This window comes from Symphalangus syndactylus, chromosome X (genome assembly GCF_028878055.3).
Source record: "Symphalangus syndactylus isolate Jambi chromosome X, NHGRI_mSymSyn1-v2.1_pri, whole genome shotgun sequence".
Lineage (NCBI taxonomy): Eukaryota > Metazoa > Chordata > Mammalia > Primates > Hylobatidae > Symphalangus > Symphalangus syndactylus.
The window spans coordinates 105,691,504-105,710,766 of record NC_072447.2 but is presented as its reverse complement, the minus strand read 5'-3'; the positions used below and the strand labels follow the sequence as shown (position 1 = coordinate 105,710,766).

Here is a 19,263-nt window from a genome sequence, read left to right as displayed (position 1 = left end):
AAAGACGTGCAATCCTCCTGATAGACAGAAAAATAACTCTGACACTGGAAGGTCTGTTTAGTATGAAATTTGTCTGTCTATGCCACAGGATAGAGAAAAATGTGGGGATCTTGGTTCTCCAGAAGACTCAGAAAGCTTCCTGTAAGGGTCTTATGGAAATCAAAACCAAGATAGGCAGGATTTATATTAAAATTATAATTAAATTTTTGGTTGAAATATATACAGGGTACACAAACTAAAAGTGTACATCTTGATGTAATCAGTACTGAGATCAAGAAACAGAACTCTATCAGCATCCCAGGTGGGCCCTCCTAGTCACTATCTCATCTTCATGCCCCACCCCTCCCTCCCCTCCCACAAAGGTGACCACAATTCTTACTTGTAAAACCACTGATTAGTTTTGCCTATTTTTAAACTTTGTATAAGTGGAATCATACAGTATGTTCTCTTTTTGTATCCGGCTTTTTTTCACTCAATATATTGTCTGTCTGTAAGATTCACCCATGCTGTGGCACGTGGTTATAGTTTATTTTATTGCTGTATTATATTTCATTCTGTAGTCATTTTAAGAAGTATTTTAACTACAGTAGTAACATATATCACAGAAATATTAGAAATTTCAGAAAGATATGAAGAAAATTAAGAACTCCAATTTTATTACCTAGAGTTAACCATTGTTAACATTTTGATATAGTTCCTTCCTATGCTGTTATATGTATGTAAACATCACACTCATCTATATACATTTTTATACAATTGAGATCCATTTGCACTTAGTTTTGCATCCTGTGTTTTTTCACTTAGCATTATATTATGTTCATTTCCCCATGTTTCCATTAAAAATCACGGCAGTATTTTAAGGGAGGCCAGAATTTGATGGGAGGCTTAGAAAGAAAATATTTGACTTAGGCTGTGGCATGCTAGCCACAGACTAATAGGACTGCATACAGCCTCCTATTCATTTAGGTGTCTCAGCAGAGCTGGGTGTCTGTCAGGGTACTGCAGAAGGGATTCCTCCCCAGCTGAGAGGCTACACACCACGGCTTCGCTGATTCTAACCTACCGCATGTGTCTCCTTCTCCTGTTGCACCAGGGCCACATCCCCTTGTAGGGGCAGCTGAGCTGACAACTCCTCATCCTTTTGGCTGAGCCAGTCAATAATCTCTTGAAGAGGGAGCTGAAGCTTTCCACTGTGGTCTGAGAAGGCCTCTAGGCGAGCGCTGCACACAATGGGTAAAACCAGTGATGTTCAGTCTTCTTTTTAAGTGGCAAAACATTTTTTTTTCCAAACTAAGTTATATGGAACTTTAATATAGAAAACAAATTCAGGAGGAGCTTTTCTGGTTCAAGTGGGAGGAGGCCTGGAGTCCTCCCTCTTACCCACCCAAAGAGGGTCCCAAGGCACCTCCACATGGAGCACAGTACTAAAACCAGTAGGTAGAACCATGGGTGTGGAGGCATCCCAAACTTGAATGGCTTAAAATGTCACTTTGTGGATCTCAGTTACTTCAGTTGCATGCCAAACATCAGGCTGGGAAGGGTAGGAAACTGAGCAAGGGCATTAGAGGTGACAGCTGTCTGGTTCCCCTCCTGCCCTGGTAGAATTCAAGTTATGCCAAACTGCTCAACCACAGAGGCTGCTCCGAACTGCCCTCTGAGCAGGAGAGGATTCAGTAAGTGGAAAGGGCAAGTTGGGTGGTTGAGTATAGGCATGCACATGTGCAAGGATGCATACGAATATAACAGCCCTTGGGACCCAAAGGAACATTGGCTAGAGGTCTGAGATATGGAAACAGAAAAATCTGTACTGTATAATTATCTCTGTCTGCCCTCCCACCCCCGCTGCCCTCCAAATGAGCCATGGTGGGAAGCTGGAGGCTAGCCAAGGATATGGGCAGCCATCAAGCCATTCCCCTTGGCTGACAATAATAACTACCTTTATTCATTGCCCCCCCTCCCACCACCACCTAGGCCAAGATCTTTACCTAAATTATTGCTTCAACTAATTCTTACAACAACCTTATCAAGTAGGCATTTCTGTTGCCCAGAAAGGGTAAGTAGGTTCCCAAAGGTCACACAGTTAAGTCATTGATAGAGCGATGATTTGAACTCAGGTTTACCTGACTCCAAAGCCTGCATTCTATCAACTTATCTACAATGCCTCACCCCTAACAAAGCCCACCAGAAGCCAGAGGCTTGGACTTTGATGATAGAGGGTGGAGAAAAAAAGTGGCAGGCATGCACAGACAGCTAGGGAAAATCGATCAACTGAGAAAAAAATTGACTTCAGGCTCTTACAGAGCTACCCTTAGTCTGGGGAGAAATAGGTGGGCTGAAAACTTATGGATAGAACGTAAAAGGATGGGGAAGCGAACAGATGAGACCTACCAAGATATAGGACAGCTATGAGAGGAAGAGGAGAAGGGAGCAATCATCCCCTTCATTTATACATCGGCATTTTTAAGTTTAGAAAGCATTTCCACATCTGATTTGAATTTCCGTGACCACACTGTGAGGTAGTTAGAACAGGTATTATTCCTCCACTCATTTTTTGTCCTTATAAAAAACAAATGGAAGCTAACATTTCGAGAATTCAAACAAGTTATTCAGGGTGACACAACTACTTAAAACTGAGGCTCAGATCCAAGTCTCCCGACTTCTAAAGCAAGGCTCTTTCCCCAGTGCCAGCATAGGAAAGGGAGAAGTGGGTGGGCTAAGGAAAGGGGGATGCACAGGCTGAGAGGAGAAGGACAGGGTGCAGCAGCAAAAGAAGCCCAACACCATCTAAGCCAATTCCCTAAGGCACCTGTTTCTTACCGGAGGTTGTGAGACTTCTTTTTTATTTCATTCCAACACAGATTCATGGCTAGTGGTTCCAGGGGTCCAGAGGCACCAACAGACCCGTTCAACAGCTTTAGGCTTAGGCAGGGAACCCCAGCACCATCTTGAGGAGGTGCAGGGCTGGTGACAGCAGCTCTAACCTGGACAGAAACACAAACATCCTGTGATCCTTGGATTGTGCCACACCCTGGTCTGCACCAAGCCAAGGGTGAGACAAGGGTGAACAAGGGGAGAGAAGGGCTGCTGCCAGGGTTCAGAAACGCATTCTCTGTGTGTTCAGGGGCTGAGATGAAGAAAGACCCTGTGGTCCTGTTCATTGCCAGGTCTTCTCTTGGTACAGGTCAGTTACATAGAACTGCTGCCTACTATTATTGTTACTCATGATTATAAATTTTGGACCTAGGGAAAGGTTAACATTCCCAAGCTGGGCCCCCAGCCCTCAGGACCACTGCCCAGATGGGGTCTTGGAAGTACCTGCATTAGGTAAGAAGCTGCACAGAATTGCCCAAATTCTGGGCAACCATATCATTGCAGGTAAGCTGTTGGCTCATACTTCAGGGTCCTACAGTTTACCCAACCTTCTAGAAAAGCAAGCTGAGGAGTTTCTCCATAAAGATTTATAGAGGGAGTAGACTGGCAAGAGAGAACTATCAGTGGTCCATGTCTTACTTCCCATATGAACCTTGGCTTTGATGTGTCCACCACCCTTCCCCACCCGTACTTCCCACCACAGTCAGGAAGCCTGGACACAGTCTTCAAGAGAACTGCTCATAAAGATGAGCAGAGGACTCTGACCAGAGTTGGTGGCCAAGAGGACAAGCCATGGAGCCTGCCAAAGTCTAGTCTTGCGCCCTCAGGCATATAGTCTATTGCTTGCTCTCCTGGGCACTGGTAAGGCCCTATGGGGGTAATTGTGGGGTTTGAGGGAATGGTGGTTATCCCGGATAGCCCTAAGGAAGGTAGCTACCTATAGCACAGTGTCAGAACTGCCCAGCCAGGGGGCAGGAGCAGGCGGAGGGAAGGGGAATTGGAGGAGGAAATCGGCCTGGGCTGCTCTACCCCAGACTAGGGAGACCACACCTGCCTACCTGCTTGTCTACATGCTTGCCTCCATTTGGAAAGAAAATGGCCCTGCTAGTCAGTGGCTAAGACTCTTGTGGTCTCCCCTTGCCCCCAAACCGTACTTCTTCCCCACACAACACTCTCCAGGCAATTTAGGAAACCAATCATCCCATTAAAACCATAGCTCACAGCCACACCGAGAAAGGGAAGTGAGGAAGCAGTCAAGCTATGGGAAAAGCTCAGCACTCAGCCAGCCTGCAGCCCCAGGAGCTGACCCTACCTGTGCTGCCTGGGGAGTCCATAGCAGGATCCGGCAGCTCCATGATCATCCCTCACCAGGAATCCAGACCTAGTGCCTGGTGAGCCACAGACAGGCAGAATCCTGACAGGCTCTGAGCAAGCCCTCTCAGGGAGGCAGGAGGGGCTGAGCCAGGCCAGGAGGCAGGGGTCACCCTGTTTCTTTACTGACCCCCCAGGAATCTGGAGGGGGCGGCTATGTCAGGGCCTGGCTGGTGAATCAGAGCTTTGTCTCTGGGGAATTCCGGTTCACTCCCAACTGGGCCTGCCACACCAAGGCCAGGATGGCCCTCTCAGGCTGGCAAGGATGGCGGGAGTGGGACTGGGCATTCCATGGTGCTGAGGAGGGGCATGCAGAGGGTAGCTTCTGTTGATTTATTTTCCCTTTCCATGGAAGACACAAAGGGCTCACTCTGCCTCTAGGCCCACCCCTCCCCTGAGGTGGAGGTTAAGATCAGACCACTTTGGTGACAAGCTTCTGGTAAGCAATTTCCCCAAGACATAAGAGGATGGGCTTGGAAAATAAGCCTTGTCTTCGACTAAGTAAGCCTCCTCAGAGACAGGAAGGTTTGTGGCACATCTGGGGACACAGCCATGGGATGGCAGCATCGGGAAGCAGGCGCAGCAGAATCCCTCTAAATGTGATTATCCTTGGGTGAGTGCAGAGGCCAGGAGATTTGTCAGAGTCTACTGTGAAAATGGAGGGGTGCTCTGCCCTGCCTTTGAGAGGCAGAGAGGAGTGGAGGGAGAGCCATAGCCCTCACATCTCTCGCTGTACCCTGAGGCCAAAGGGAATTGGACAGTTAGTGGGCATCCCGTTGAACTTTCACAGGGGAGGGAAAGGGGTCATTGGGACCCAGCAGTTCCATGTAGGCAGCCATTGCCAGGGAGGCTCCTGTGTCCTGCCTGTGCTACCCTGGGTGGGGGCAGGGGAAGGCCCTTTCCTGTAAGCCACTGGCCTGAGGGGTAGGGCCCCTCCTGGAAGTGGCCACTCTTCTCCTTTTCCAGCAGACTTGTCTGGGGAAAGGTTAACATTCCCAAGCTGGGCCCCCATCCCTCAGCACTGAGGGAAAACACATCGTTTTTACCAAAAAGGGTTCTGTTCCCATCCTTATTTATCTCCCACAGAGTCTTCTGGGCTTTCCAACAGTTCCACATTGTTTCCATGCTGAGGCCCACCTACAGGAATAGTTGGAACAGCTGCCTGACTCTTTCTGGGGTTCTGGGGTGGAGCCACCCAGGGTGGCTGGGGGATGGCAGGGGATGGCAGGGCAAGAGCAGGGAGTCGTTCTAGCTCTGGGCCATAGCTTCACTCGTGCTGGGTCCTCTGCACTTGGAATGCCCAGAGTTAGAAAAAGCCCCTTGTGACCCAGCCACAACCAAGCTGTCCTGGCTCTGAGGGGAGCACCCACGATGAGCTGGGCTCCACCCATGTTAGCTTTGCATTCCCTGCAGACTTCTTGGTTTCCTAAACCCCCACCCAGCTGCCATACTATTCTCCATCACCCTGCTCTCCCTCTCCTACTTCCCAGTATACTCGCAAGTCACACCTAGCAGAGCCAGGCACACAATAGACACATTTCTTTCTCCTTCCCTATCAATTACCTTCTACTTCTGGCTTTTGTAGCCAGGATATTTGCTTCTTGCACCCCACTCCTCTCGAGGCTCTCTACCCATCCCCTGAATCTTTGAGAAAAAGGCTGCAGGAAAGGAAGAGAAACTGGATCGTGGCAGAAGAGAGAAGTTGGCCATGCTATTGGCAATTACAAAATGAAGCCTTCAGGTTTCCCTGCCTACATGGTGGTGCTTGGAGGGGGTAGACAATGAACAGGGTAAGCCTTTTGGAAGGGCTCAGTTTTCTCAATCTCTCGACCCTGTGAAAGTCCCATTCTGGGGAAGGGGTAGGTTAATGGGGGAGTCTATGTTGACCCTCGCTTTGAGAATATGTTCGAGGCAGTAATTTCTTTCTAGCTGGATGTGGGAAAATAGCTCGGGGGACCTGACTCTAATGCCTCTCTGGACCTTGACTTTCCTTCATTACTGCCCCCAAAACAGGCTCCCCAGCATCCACATTCTCCATCCCCACTTCCTTTCTTCCTCTCTTCCTCCTTCCTGTATATTCAGCCGCTGCCTGCCTCCTAGCAGTGACTCAGCACTGCAGCCCATCTGTGAGGCTCCAGGAGACATAGCACTTTCTCACACCCCCATAGTCTCTGGACCCCAAAGCATTGTAGGGCAACCAAAGTATGCTTATGTGTCTCCCTTCTCCAGTCAACTTTCCCTAGACCTCCCTCATTGTTGGGAAACGGGGCTGCCCTCTCTACTGTCTCATACACATCCACTACCTGCCTACCAACATACACAGGCGGACACATACACCACCACCATCGCACTACTACAGGAGCAGAGAGGACAGGCAGATATGGAGCTCATGGAATTCTAAGTAGGGATGAGCCAGGAGCTATGAAAAAGGCTAGGAACTTGAGAGCAAAAGCCGATGGCAGGACAGAGACACCTGTAGAAAATGGAAGGCATGCCACAGAGAAGCCAAGGCAAAGGAAGGACCTGCCTAGTCCTAGACCATGCCATGAAGGATCATACTCTTCTAGGACATTCCTGGACCTGTAACTCTTAGAAGGTTAACATGGAACCAGCCCCCCCTCAGCTGCAGTGGGCCCTCTGAGCTGCCCAGCCCAACACCCTTCCTTTCCTTATGCCCCGCAATAAAAGACATAATGAGTAATAAAGGATGGGCCCAGTATATTCCCCATGCTATCCAAGGGGTTGCATGTATACAGAGAGTGCCCCTGAGCCTTAGGAAGCGTGGGTACCCCAAGGACACACAGATCCTGTGTCCACTCTTTCTCCACAGGTCTTTCTTTTACTATCAGACTCTTACCTGAGGGTGGGGGCAGGTGCTTCGGAGGCTGCTGCTATGATGGAACTGGTCAGCTGCCTGCCAATCATGACATCGTGGGAGGGTGTAAGGGCATCCCTGCATGACCATAGGTTGCATAAAAACCAAGGCTCATGGGGAGGGGGTGAGGATAGGCAGTGCACCAACTATTGATCATTAAGCACCTGGAAAAGCAATACAGAGAGATTTCAAGTCAAGACCTAGAAAAGCCTATGAATCAAGCATCTACCCAGAGGTGCCTTGATCAGATATACAAATAAGTATTCAAAGATTACTGACCTACCCAGGCCACCATGTACTATAAAATACTTTATTTAATTATTGACCAAAGAAGCATTTATTGTTTACCTATAGTGCTTTGTGCTAGAGACATAAAGATAACTGATGAGATCTCAAAGCCTAAGGGTGGAGGTGGGCGAGATGGGTAGGGGAGGCAGTCATGTATGCTGATAATTATAATAAAATGCTTACATAGCAAATGCTAAAATCAAGAGTTTACCAAAAGGCTAAGGGAGCACAGAGTGGGGAAGAGCTAACTCTGAGAATATGCACATATTTCAGAAAGAGCACACTTGAGATGGGTCTCGAAAGATGAGTAGATATTTGCTTGTGCAGAGGAGAAAGGGAGAATGGCATTCCCAGCAGACAGATCCACCGGTGCGAAGGTGGATGTCATAAAAAGGCCTAGCATGTTCAGAGGACAATGTGATCAGTACGGTTAGAGTTTAAGAGGCATAGAGATGAAAAAGACATGGGGGCTTCCCCTGAGGAGTATCACATACAGAGAGAATAAATGTGGAGAAAATAATGGCCATAAAGTGTTATTTGAGGTCATAATGGAAGTGTTTATGGGATGAAGTGAAGAGACAGATGAGGGAATCGTGAGTTCTATCTGGTCATGTCAAGAAAATCTCCCTAGAGGAAATGTGCTTGAGGTGAGTCATGAAAGAGAAACAGACTTGTCGTTAGGCAGTGAAGGTTAAAAAAAATACAAACATGAAAATCAAATATATGGTGTGTTCCATGTGACCAGAGTACAAGTAGGTGCCTTGTTGTGTGTAGCAGGAGATGAGGCTGTGGTCAGATTGGGTCATGCCTTGAATGACAAGCAAAGGATTGTAGGCTTTATCTTGTAGACAATGGGGAGGCACTGAAGATTTTAAGCAGGGAGTGACATAATGAGATTTGCATTTTATTTTATTTATTTATTTTAGACGGAGTTTTGCTCTTGTTGCCCAGGCTGGAGTGCAGTGGCGCGATCTCGGCTCACTGCAACTTCTGCCTCCCAGGTTCAAGCGATTCTCCTGCCTCAGCCTCCTGAGTAGCTGGGATTACAGGTGCCTGCCACCATGCCCCACTAATTTTTTGTATTTTTAGTAGAGATGGGGTTTCATGTTGGCCAGGCTGGTCTTGAACTCCTGGCCTCGGGTGATCCACCCGCCTCGGCCTCCCAAAGTGCTGGGATTACAGGCATGAGCCACCGGGCCCGGCCGAGATTTGCATTTTAGAAAGAGCCCTCTGCCTTCCTTGTAGAGAGATTCTCCAAAAGGAAGAACCTGTTGAGAAGCTGTTAGAATAGGCAGGCAGTTGCAGTGAGGATGAAGCAGACAGCATGACTCTGAGGTACACTGGAGAGGTAAAATACATTGGGCTTGATGATCAATTGGATGTGAACAGCAAGGGAGGAGAAGGAGTCAAAGGTTTCTAATTTGGGAGCTGAGTGGATAATGTTGCCAACAGCAAGAGAAGGAAGACAGGAGAAAGAGTAAATTTGCTGTGGTAGGGAATAGGGGCAGTGTTGCATAATAATCTATGCTTGAGACATATTCGGCTTTACATGTAAAGAGCTAAGCTTAGTAAAGGAGAAATATGGGGACAAAGTTTAGATGTACAAACCAATTGATGGTTTAGAGAATGTACACAAATGTGATGAGAATGGGTGGCAAAGATGATGCTTGCAAATAATAAGGTGATCTCTTTTAGTGTGGGGCAAAGACACACAAACCCTGATTCAAAGGGCCGGAACTGAGCATCTTTTATTCATGATGCTGATAATTAAATAACCACCATTTTTAGACTCTATTCCAGTGGTTCACAACGTTTTAGATATAAGGGGCCCTTCTTAAGACTAAAAAAAAAATCTCACTTCACCCACTCTCACCCACAATAGTAGCTGTGCTTTTAGAACTTACCGAGTGAGAAAAACATTTATGCATTTAAAGATATGTGGACTCCTTGCATTAAGTACCCACCCCTCCTCCTCCTCAGGAGACCATAGTCCAAAGAATGGAGATTACAAATCACAAGGGCACAAGAGGTTGTGGTCTAAAGAGTACTTTGTTGTAGTCAAAGTCCCTAGAGATTATACAGCTATGTAGCTACTCATCCCCAAAGAATGACTGAAAATATGGCTCCTCTGTGATCAGACACCACAAAAGCATTAGTCACTTAGATTAAAAAAATGAAGTACTGCTATGGATGTGTTATAAGCATAAAGGCTACAAGAGGCTTGCTTTCAGACCTCTTTTTATGTTAACATTTTTATTTTTGCTGATTATAGAAGTAATACATGTTCTTTATAGAAAAACTGGGAAATACAAAAAATAATAAGGATGAAAATAAAAATAATCTGTAATATTACCACCCAGAGATAATCATTACTAACAGCTATGAACTTTAGTTTTTCTCTGAAAAATATATACATACATTTTTAAAATAAAATAAAATCGCCATCACATGCTATCATTTCGTATCCTGCTTTTTTCACTTGCCATTAAATCACGGTCATTTTAGAATGTCATTAACTATTCCCTTAAAACATGATTTTTTTTTTTTTTGAGACAGGGTCTCTCACTTTGTCACTCAGGCTGGAGTGCACTGGCGTGATCTTGGCTCACTGCAACCTCCCAGGCTCAAGTGATCTTCCCGCCTCAGCACCCCCAAGTAGCTGGGACTACAGGTGTGCACCACAATGCCTGGATAATTTTTTGTATTTTCGGTAGAGACGGGGTTTTGCCATGTTGCCAGGCTGGTCTCAAACTCCTGAACTCAAGAGATCAGTCTGCCTCAGCCTCCCAAAGTGCTTATATTACAGGTGTGAGCCACCATGCCCAGCCTAAAACATGATTTTTAACAGCTGCATAGGAAGTACAGCACTGTGATTGAGGCCATGGGCACTGGCATCAGACAGACCTAGAGTCAAATCCACACTATTCAACCTATTAGCAGTGTGGTCCAGGACAAGTTAACCTCTCTGAGCCTCAGTGTCCTCATCTGCAAAATGGGGATAAATAATGATAGCATCCTCACAGAATTATTCTAATGATTAAAGTTAATAATTTAAATAACTTAGCACAGTGTCTGGCAACAATACACAACTCAGTAAGTGTTAGCTATCGTCATTGTATAGTATTCCACTGAATGGATACACCATAGTTTAACAATTAGACATATGTTTATAATTCCTCTTTTTTATAAATCAACGTGCAGTGAACAACCTTGTGCATATTTGTGATTCTTTCCATAGGATAATTGCCTATAAGGGGGAATTCCTGGATCAAAGCGTTTATGATACATATGTCTAAATTGCCCTAGAAAAAGTTGTATCATTTTACACTACTACTAGCAATGTATGAGAGTGCCAGTTTCCCAGCACACTTGCCAACAGTATGTATTCTTACTTTATTTGCCAACTTTGTGAGTGAAAATGGCATTTTGAGGATTACTTTGCATTTCCTTAATTGCTAAAGATATTTAGCTTTTCCTCCACACTTTTAGTGGTCGTTTGTATCTCTTCTTTCATCAACTATCCCTTTTCTTCTCTTTTGAGATTCATTTCTCTCCAGATTATAAGATTCTTTCTTATTCCTCTACTGACCTGATGCTAGGTTAAGGCTTCACAAAACAAAACTAAAATAAACCCAGGAGTCAGAGAATTCAGACCTTCTAATCCCAATACAGGCAGAAAAGGAATAGATTTCTTCTGGTCCTGAAATGACTATCCTCTGCTCTTTTTAGACTTTGCCCCTGACTGTGACCTCAAGTCATATTGCCTCTCTAGGCCTTAGTTTGCTAATGTATCAAATGTTAATGTTTAAGCGTTGCTAAGCACCAAACACTACATTCCCTGTATTCATATAGCGTGCCTTTGTAGTCTGCTGTGCTGTCTTTCATGATCCTCAGTACAACCTAGTAAAGTTGTCCCAGCCAGAATTAAGATCCCACTTTATAGATGAAGATGCTGAGACACAAGTGAACCAGGGCCTCCTGATTCCTGGGCGAGTACTCTTTGTTATACACAAAGATTCTTCTGCGTCTATCTACCTCCATCCTATCTCAAATCACCATCTGCACATACTGATTGTTTTCCTATTCCTCTTTTTAATTTGCAAAGGCTATGAGAGATTGAAGATGAATCAGACTTGGTCCCCAACTGGTCAAATGTAGGAAACAGGACATATAAACAAACAAACAAAAAGGATAATTTTAGTGGGGAAAATTATTCATACCCTACGTGGGTGCTGTGGTTTGAATATCTGTCCCCATTGTGACAGTATTGAGAGCTGGGGCCTTTAAGAGGTGATGAGGGCTTTGCCCTCATGAATGGATTAATCCACTCATGGATTAATGAATTAATAAGTTATCATGGGAGGAGAATTCATGGCTTTATAAAAAGAGGAAGAGAGATCTGAGCTAGCCCACTAAGCCCTCTAGCCATGTGATACTCCGTGCCATCTTGGGATGCTTCAGAGAGTTCCTACCAGCAAGAAGACTCTCACAGATGCAGCCCCTCAAACTTGGACTTCTCAGCTTCCATAACCGTAATAAATAAACTCCTTTTCTTATAAATTACTCAGTTTCAGGTATTCTAAGCAACAGAAAATGGACTGAGACAGCAGGACACAGAAATCATGCTATAAGAGGTCACAGAGGAGGAAGTGTTCACTTCTAATTGGAGGGATTTGGGATGTATTTATGGAAAAGAAGCTTTTGAGCTAAGGTGAAAGAGAAGATTTTGACATATGCAGGTGTGGAGGATGCTTTTTGGGTGGCAATAAGCCTTCCCTGCCCTCCCCTAGGGATCCTGCTGGATACCAAACTGTGGCTTTTTGCTACTACAAATACTCTTCCTGGTTCTAAAAGCCATACATAGGCTGTTTGAGGAGGATTCAGCGGGAAGGCATTGTTTCTCTTGAGCAGAGATAAAAAGCTTTAAAAACACAGGGGAAATATTAGAATTTCAGCATGAAAGCAAGATTGCTGGCTCATGGAGGACAAAACCCACACCTGATGTTTATTTATATCCCACATATTTTTAACACAGTGCTAGGTACCTCAAAACTGGAGATGTCTAGGAACATATGCTACTTAAATTTGTGTGGAATAATGTACAATGTTAGCATTTGAAACAAGTACAATAATAAGTACAATGTCAGCATTTGAAACAAGGCTTGAAATGGCAAAAAACAAAATTGCAAAAACTTAAACGTCTATCACTAGGGGACTAATTAAGTAATGGTGTATCCATACAATGGAATTATATACAGCTACTTAAAAAATAATTAAGAACTCTTTATATGCCAATACAAAATGATCTCTTATGATATACCTTAAGTAAAAAGAAAACAAGAGAAAAATCAAGGTGGTGGTTAGTCTACATTTGTATACTAAAAATATGTGCTTATAGATGCAAAAAAAAATCTTTGGAAGTATACAAAAGAGCCTGTTACCATTGGAGAAGGGAACTGAGCAGTAAAAATTCTCCCCATGTCTTTGGGATTTCTACTATTTCTGCCCTTTTCAAAATGAGAAATATACCTATAAAAGTACATAAAGCATATATGTAAAGTATATTAAATTATTATAAAGTAAATTCATATAATCACTTCTCAGGTTGAGAAACAGAATTATTCCCCACACCACATAAGCCCCATGTTGCCAATAGGAGATAAAATTTTTTACTAAATATCATTTTGTACTTTTTGAATTTTGACCCATGTGAACACATTACCTATTTAATAACAGCTAATTCTTCACCCCCTCTCCGCTCCCCACCAAAATGCAAGGAGGTCACCAACTATTTTATGGAAAGATTGGTGTGTCAGCTTTTCCATAGCCAAATAAATAATAACTGTATTCTGTGTTTTATATATATTAACTAAGCAGTCTACATACATTAACTCATTTAATCCTTATGACAACCCTATAAAGTAGTTACTATTGCTATCCTCATTGTGTGGATGAGAAAACGGAGGCACAGAGATGGTAAGTAACTTGTTCAGAGTCATATTGTGAATACATCGTGAAGAGCTGGGATTTGTACCCAGGCAGTTGTGTCTCAGAATACAAGTTATTTATCATTATGCTATTCTGCCTCTGTAAATTCTAGAACCTAGGCTCTGAGGCATTGTAATCACTGATACCTGGCAAGTGTATCCATACAGTGGATACAATGGAGACAATTTTTGGCTATGGACCACCAGGTGGGAGCCCAAGCATTGACTCAGTTATGCCACTACCCAGGCAAAGACACAAGCAATTAAAAACAGACAAGATGCAGTGAGTCTAAGGTCTGGGGCAGCACCAGGCTGGCAAACCGTGAAAAGCACTTAAGTGACCTTTACAGGACATCTGAGAAGTGAAATTCTGGTCAAGTCTCCTGTTTTAAGCTCAGAGCCTCCCCAATGCCTAGAGCTCAATAAATTTTTTTTTCAATAAATAAGCTCTTTCCACCTAGAAACCGGAGAAATCTAAGAGCCTATGTTACAAAAAGACCTCCAGAAGTGAACAAAGATGTCTGCTGCAGTATTGTTTGCAATAGCAAAAATCTGCATTCACTCAAATGTCCACCAACAGGGGACTGGTGAGTAGACTATGTCTGAGACATATCACAGCATTATTGTCTGGGGCATAGGCTCTGAACTAGGATGCTCTGGTTTGCACCTTGGCCACTTATCAGCACAGATATGGACAAGCTCCCCAACCTCACTGTGCTCCAGTCCCCACATCTGTGAAACAGGGATAACAAAAAGACCTACCTCTTAGCTTTGTTGCAAGGAGTTAATTCATAGTTTCTGGCATTTAGTAAATATTCAAATGTTATCTATTACGATAGCCACTCACAAGGCGGAATATTATGTAGCTGTTAAAAAGAAAGAGGTAGATCTATATGTCCTGATTTGGACAGATTTCAAAGTTATATATTTTAGGCCAAAGAAAACAAATGTCAGAATAGCATGTTTAGTGGAACTCCAATTTTGTAAAAACATTTTTAAAAAATCTACTGTGTATGTGCAGAAAGGAAGCCTGGACATCCGGTTTTTTTTTTTTGGTTTTTGTTTTTTTTTTTTTTTTGAGACGGAGTCTTGCTCTGTCGCCCAGGCTGGAGTGCAGCTGGAGTGCAGTGGCATGATCTCGGCTCACTGCAACCTCCGCCTCCCAGGTTCAAGTGATTATCTTGCCTCAGCCTCCCAGCCGAGATTGTGCCACTGCACTCTAGCCTGGGCGACATAGCGAGACTCCATCTCAAAAAAAAAAAAAAAAATAGCAAACATTTATTATTCTTGGGAGAAAAAATTCAAGAGATAGGGAAGACTTCTAAGATGAAGAGGTTCCGTAAAGAACAGGGCAATGGGAAGGAGACCCCCTTCCCATGGGCTACAGAATCCTCTCCCCAATCCAAGGTAACACTGTGTAACTGCCTTTCCTCTCATACCACTGGCTTTCTACCTGACAGCATGGCAGTAAGAGAGAAGATACACATTTCATTGGTAACAAACTTTGTTATAGTTCCTAAAATAATTCCTGCAATGCATCCAAAAAACCAAGGTTCTGCTTCAGATGTACCTCATTTAATGAATAAATCATAGAAACTCAGATTTTCAAGCTAGAAAGGACCTTTGAGATCATCTAGGCCAATCCCCTCATTTACAAATGAAAACAAGGAAACGTATTCCTGAGAAGTTTAGCTGTCAAGCAATTTTGAGAAATAAAATTTATTATCCAATTAAAAAATCAGAGATGCATCCCCATGGCAGAAAACTCTAAGAGCCAATTAATGCAATAAACCTGAAACCTTTATACACTGATGGTGGGTGTGTAAGTTAGTAAACTATTTGCACAGTGATTTGACAATATCTCCCAAAGGTGACAATGCACATACCCTGTAAGGGGACAATTCCACCCAGATATTTACCCAGTAGAAATTGTCACCTAAGAATAGCTACACAAGAATGATCACAGTACCTCTGTGATTGCTCAAAACTAGAAATAGCCTAAATGTCTATCAACAGCAGAATAGATAAAGTGTGGTATAGTCATTACAGGAGTATACAATAGTGAAAAAAATGAGTAAACTAGAGACCCGTGTTACAACATGGATGCTTTTCACAAATATAACATTGAATAGAAAAAATAAGTTTCAAGCCAGGTGCAGTGGCTCATGGCTGTAATTCCAACACTTTGGGAGGCTGAGGCAGGAGGACTACATGGGGCCAGGAGTTTGAGATCAGCCTGGACAACATAGCAGGACCCTGTCTCTATGAAGGAAAAAAAAAATTAGCTGGGCATGGTGGTGCCACCTGGGGGGTGGTGAGGCTGGAGTATTGCTCCAGCCTAGGAGCTCGAGACTGCAGTGAGCTATGATCACAGCACTTCACTCCAGCCTGGATAACAGTGCAAGATCTTGTCTCTGGGGAAGGGGGGTGGGGAAGAAAAGGAAAATCATGTTGCGGAAGAATACATATGATAGACCACTGATATAAACTTTTAAAACATATAAAACAGTAGTATATGTTGTTTAAAAATATATACATGTGTAGTAAAAGTATATAAATCAATGCATGGGAATAATAAACACCAAATCCAGGATAGTGGTTACTTTGGAAGGAAGAGAGAACTTTAATCATGGATAATAGACAGAAGGTTTCAACTCTACTGGTAATGTTTCTTTATTAAGCTGGGCAGTGAATAACCTGATTTTCACCATATTATTTTTATACCTTTTTGAATGAACAAAGATATTTCATAACACATTGTTTAAGAGAATGCAACAAAGCCCGTGCTGAAAAGAAAGTTGACAATTTTTGCATATAGCAAAATACTAGAAGAAATGTATTAAATGTAAATGTTGCACTCAAAATTTAAGGATTATTCCTTAAATCTGCTTCATTTTCCTGGGACTAGTTTCACAGGAGGGGACCTGCTAGAGAAGCAGCAGTTGGGTACAGTGGGCTGGGGAATCAGGAGATAATCCCAGATTCTTATCAGCTATGGGAAGGAAAACAATATGATTAACCTCTTGGGTTTTTCATGTTTAGAAATGCATTGTTGGACTAGATTATTTTACAAGTGTTATCCATGTGACGATTTCTTCCAGTTTTTTATTTTTTTATTTTTTATTTTATTATTTTTTTTTTAGCAGCAGTTCCCCAAACTGTATCTGCAAGAGGCAAAAAGTGTTTTCCATACAGAAAAGTGTTCCCTGGTCAAACCAGTCTGGGATGTACTGGGTTAAACAAAATTAAACAGATTCATTTACAGCAGTAGTTCTCAGAGTCTTTAATATGCGTTACATACACTGTGACTCTCCAAAATGAGAATTCGGTTAAGAAGCATTTCCAAAAAAGTATTGAACTGCAGAATACACACACATGCATGCACGCACACACCCAACACTTATTTTAAAACATAATCTATTAACATTCTCTCAGGATGGGGCTCTATAGAACATTGGTTTGGTAAATGCTATCCTAGAAGGATTTATCTCACTTGCTATTTTTGTTGCTGATGTATGTTTAGAATCCTTCGTAAGGGAGGAATGTCATTTCATAGTATAATTCCCACTGAATGGGTTTCCTCTGAGTGTGTATCCCTGAGAAGTTTAGAAGGCTATCTTCTTGGCCTTCATTAGTGAGACCCCATCCTAGCTGGCATGGTGGCAGATCCAACATCAGAAACTTCTGAGTATCTACAGTTAGAAGGACTGAATCCCAGATGTGCTCTCCGCATCCGGCTCGGGGCCTTTGATAAATTCATTGCTTCAAGCTATTATGCTCCCCTCCTTTATGGTGGACTTGAAGGGTAATCTGACCTGGAGCACAGAGCTACTTAGCTGAGGCTGAATGCCTAGAAGTACAAATCTCACAGGAAGAGGAGCTCTTTCCATGTGCCTTCATCCCCCAGCAATGGTTTACAGAAAGCAAGACTACAGGACAGATGCCTGCCAATCCAGAGACAGAGGGGCTTGGTCTTCTTTCAGAAACAGGACACAACACTGCCACTTCCAACACTGCCTTTTCACGGAGGTTTCCTTAGAAGGCCCTGAGATTCTCTGGGATCATCTCCCCACGCAAACCTTAGAAGGAAAATATTCTGAGGCTTGTGGTTCCCATAGGCCTTTTAAAAGGTGATTTACCTGAGGCCTTTCATCTAGAAACAAGGATTCTTTGGAAAAGTCGGGAATTAAGATGAACTAGACATAGAGCTTTTTAAAGGCTTTTGTTCTTTCGACAATCAAAAAGAAAACATTTTTTAAAAGTATGTTCTTTTCCAGACAGCATGCACCACGCTTTCAACGGAAGCAGGCGGCAGCTGCTGCTGACGTTCTCCTCTACCCCACTCCACCCCACTCCATCCCACTCCATCCCAGCCTTGCCACCTGCTTAGACCCAACACCTGTGAGGCCTGGCTCGACCTGCCTACCAAAGGAAGGATAAACATTAACTACCCATATAGTCTCAGGCCCACTTACTAGGCTGGGGCACTTGGTCTGATGCTGGGAAAGGTGGTGAGAGCAGAAGGTGATAGGGTGTTGGACTCCAAGAGAAGCAAGCCCTATTTGAAACCACTCCAAGCTATGCTTTCAAGAGTGGAAAGATGCCTCCTGATTACAGGGTGTAGAAAGGAAACCAGGGGAGAAGATAAGGGGGAAAAATGTCACAGGAAAAACAACAGAGCCAGGAAGTAAATACAGAGATGGGATGAACCCTTCGGCTCCAGGCTCTTAGGTCAGAGCCTGGTTTACTTCAGCAAAGAACTCCTGTGTCCTGTCTGCTGGCCAGAACACTCATTTGTTCAGGGAACCTGCCCCAAGGTCCCATGTTTCCTCTCTCCTCCCTTGTTAGCCAATGCTTTCCACACACCTTTCCTTCCCTCCTGCCAAGAAATATACCCTTGGACAAGAAGCATGCTATTGAGAACCTAAAATAAATAAATGCCCCTCTCTTCTCAAAGAAGCAAACTGTGTACCTCCTTCTTATTCATTTTTAGACCTTAGTTGCTCAAATCGGCTTGAGTTTCTATTCTTGGGCATCTTTTTTTTTTTTTCTTTATGAATCTAAATGGTGACTACTTTATTGTGGGCATTTTTAAATGCAAGTTTTCCCCTAAAGGCACAGGCAAGCAGACCGCAGGCAGGCACACGTACACACACACACACACACACACACACACTCATTTTCTCTCTCTCTCCTCCCACCCCTCGCCCGCCACACAGTACCTCTGGAGCTTCCCCTCCCTCAGTCATTTCCCCTCAGCCAGCTGAACAAGGGCAAGGCTTGGAAATAATTTTTCTGTGGCCTACCTTCTGATTCCGTCCGGTCTGAGAAGCAGGCGGCAGCTGTAAGCTGGAAGGCCGGGGCTGGGCTGCCTCTGTGAATCAGCAAAGAAGTCCCTGAGACAGGGATGCCGACAGCTGCTGTATGCACACTCTCCCTCTGTCTCTCCCACTTCCCTGTCTTCCTTCTTCTCCTCCTCCTCCCCTCTCAGAGCTGCTCTGTGTTGCTATGCAATCATATCACCAGGACTAACAGCATCATTCCGAACTCAGGCAAAAATACCCTTGACTGGGCAAACGCAGGAAGAGCAAGGACAGTTTTGTAAAACTACCAGAGATGTGGCAGCTCTTGGAGATTTCAATTCATTAGAAGCAGAGGAGGAAAGCGGAAGAGCCTGAGATGCAGAGGGGGAGAGAAGGAGACAGGGAGAGGGGGAAGAGGGGGAAGAGGGGGAGAGGGGGAGAGGCTTCCACTGGGGAGGAGGAGACAAAAGAGCCCTGGAGATCAATCAGGCTGTTGAGCGAGCAGCCTGGACCCCAATTTACACCGATCTAGCCCACAGACAAAACCAACTTCGGAGGCAGCAGCTGG

At 44.1% G+C, this 19,263-nt stretch overlaps 1 protein-coding gene across 3 annotated transcripts in view; it reads right to left on the bottom strand.

The window, feature by feature from the left end:
• The window catches only part of DRP2 (dystrophin related protein 2), a 45,696-nt gene extending 26,637 nt beyond the window's left edge, over window positions 1-19,059 (bottom strand). For 2 of the 3 annotated variants that reach the window (XM_055269400.2, XM_055269399.2), the window contains exons 1-4: window positions 18,699-19,054; window positions 7,100-7,281; window positions 2,818-2,981; window positions 1,064-1,220 (exon numbers count right to left, since the gene is read on the bottom strand). In XM_055269400.2, the coding sequence (XP_055125375.1) occupies window positions 1,064-1,220; window positions 2,818-2,981; window positions 7,100-7,216 (438 nt within the window). In that variant the 5' untranslated portion in view covers window positions 7,217-7,281; window positions 18,699-19,054. Of the gene's footprint in view, window positions 1-1,063; window positions 1,221-2,817; window positions 2,982-7,099; window positions 7,282-14,154; window positions 14,259-18,698 lie in introns of all 3 variants that reach the window. The other variant, XM_063635077.1, reaches the window with a different exon arrangement.
• Between the last annotated feature and the right edge of the window lie 204 nt (window positions 19,060-19,263).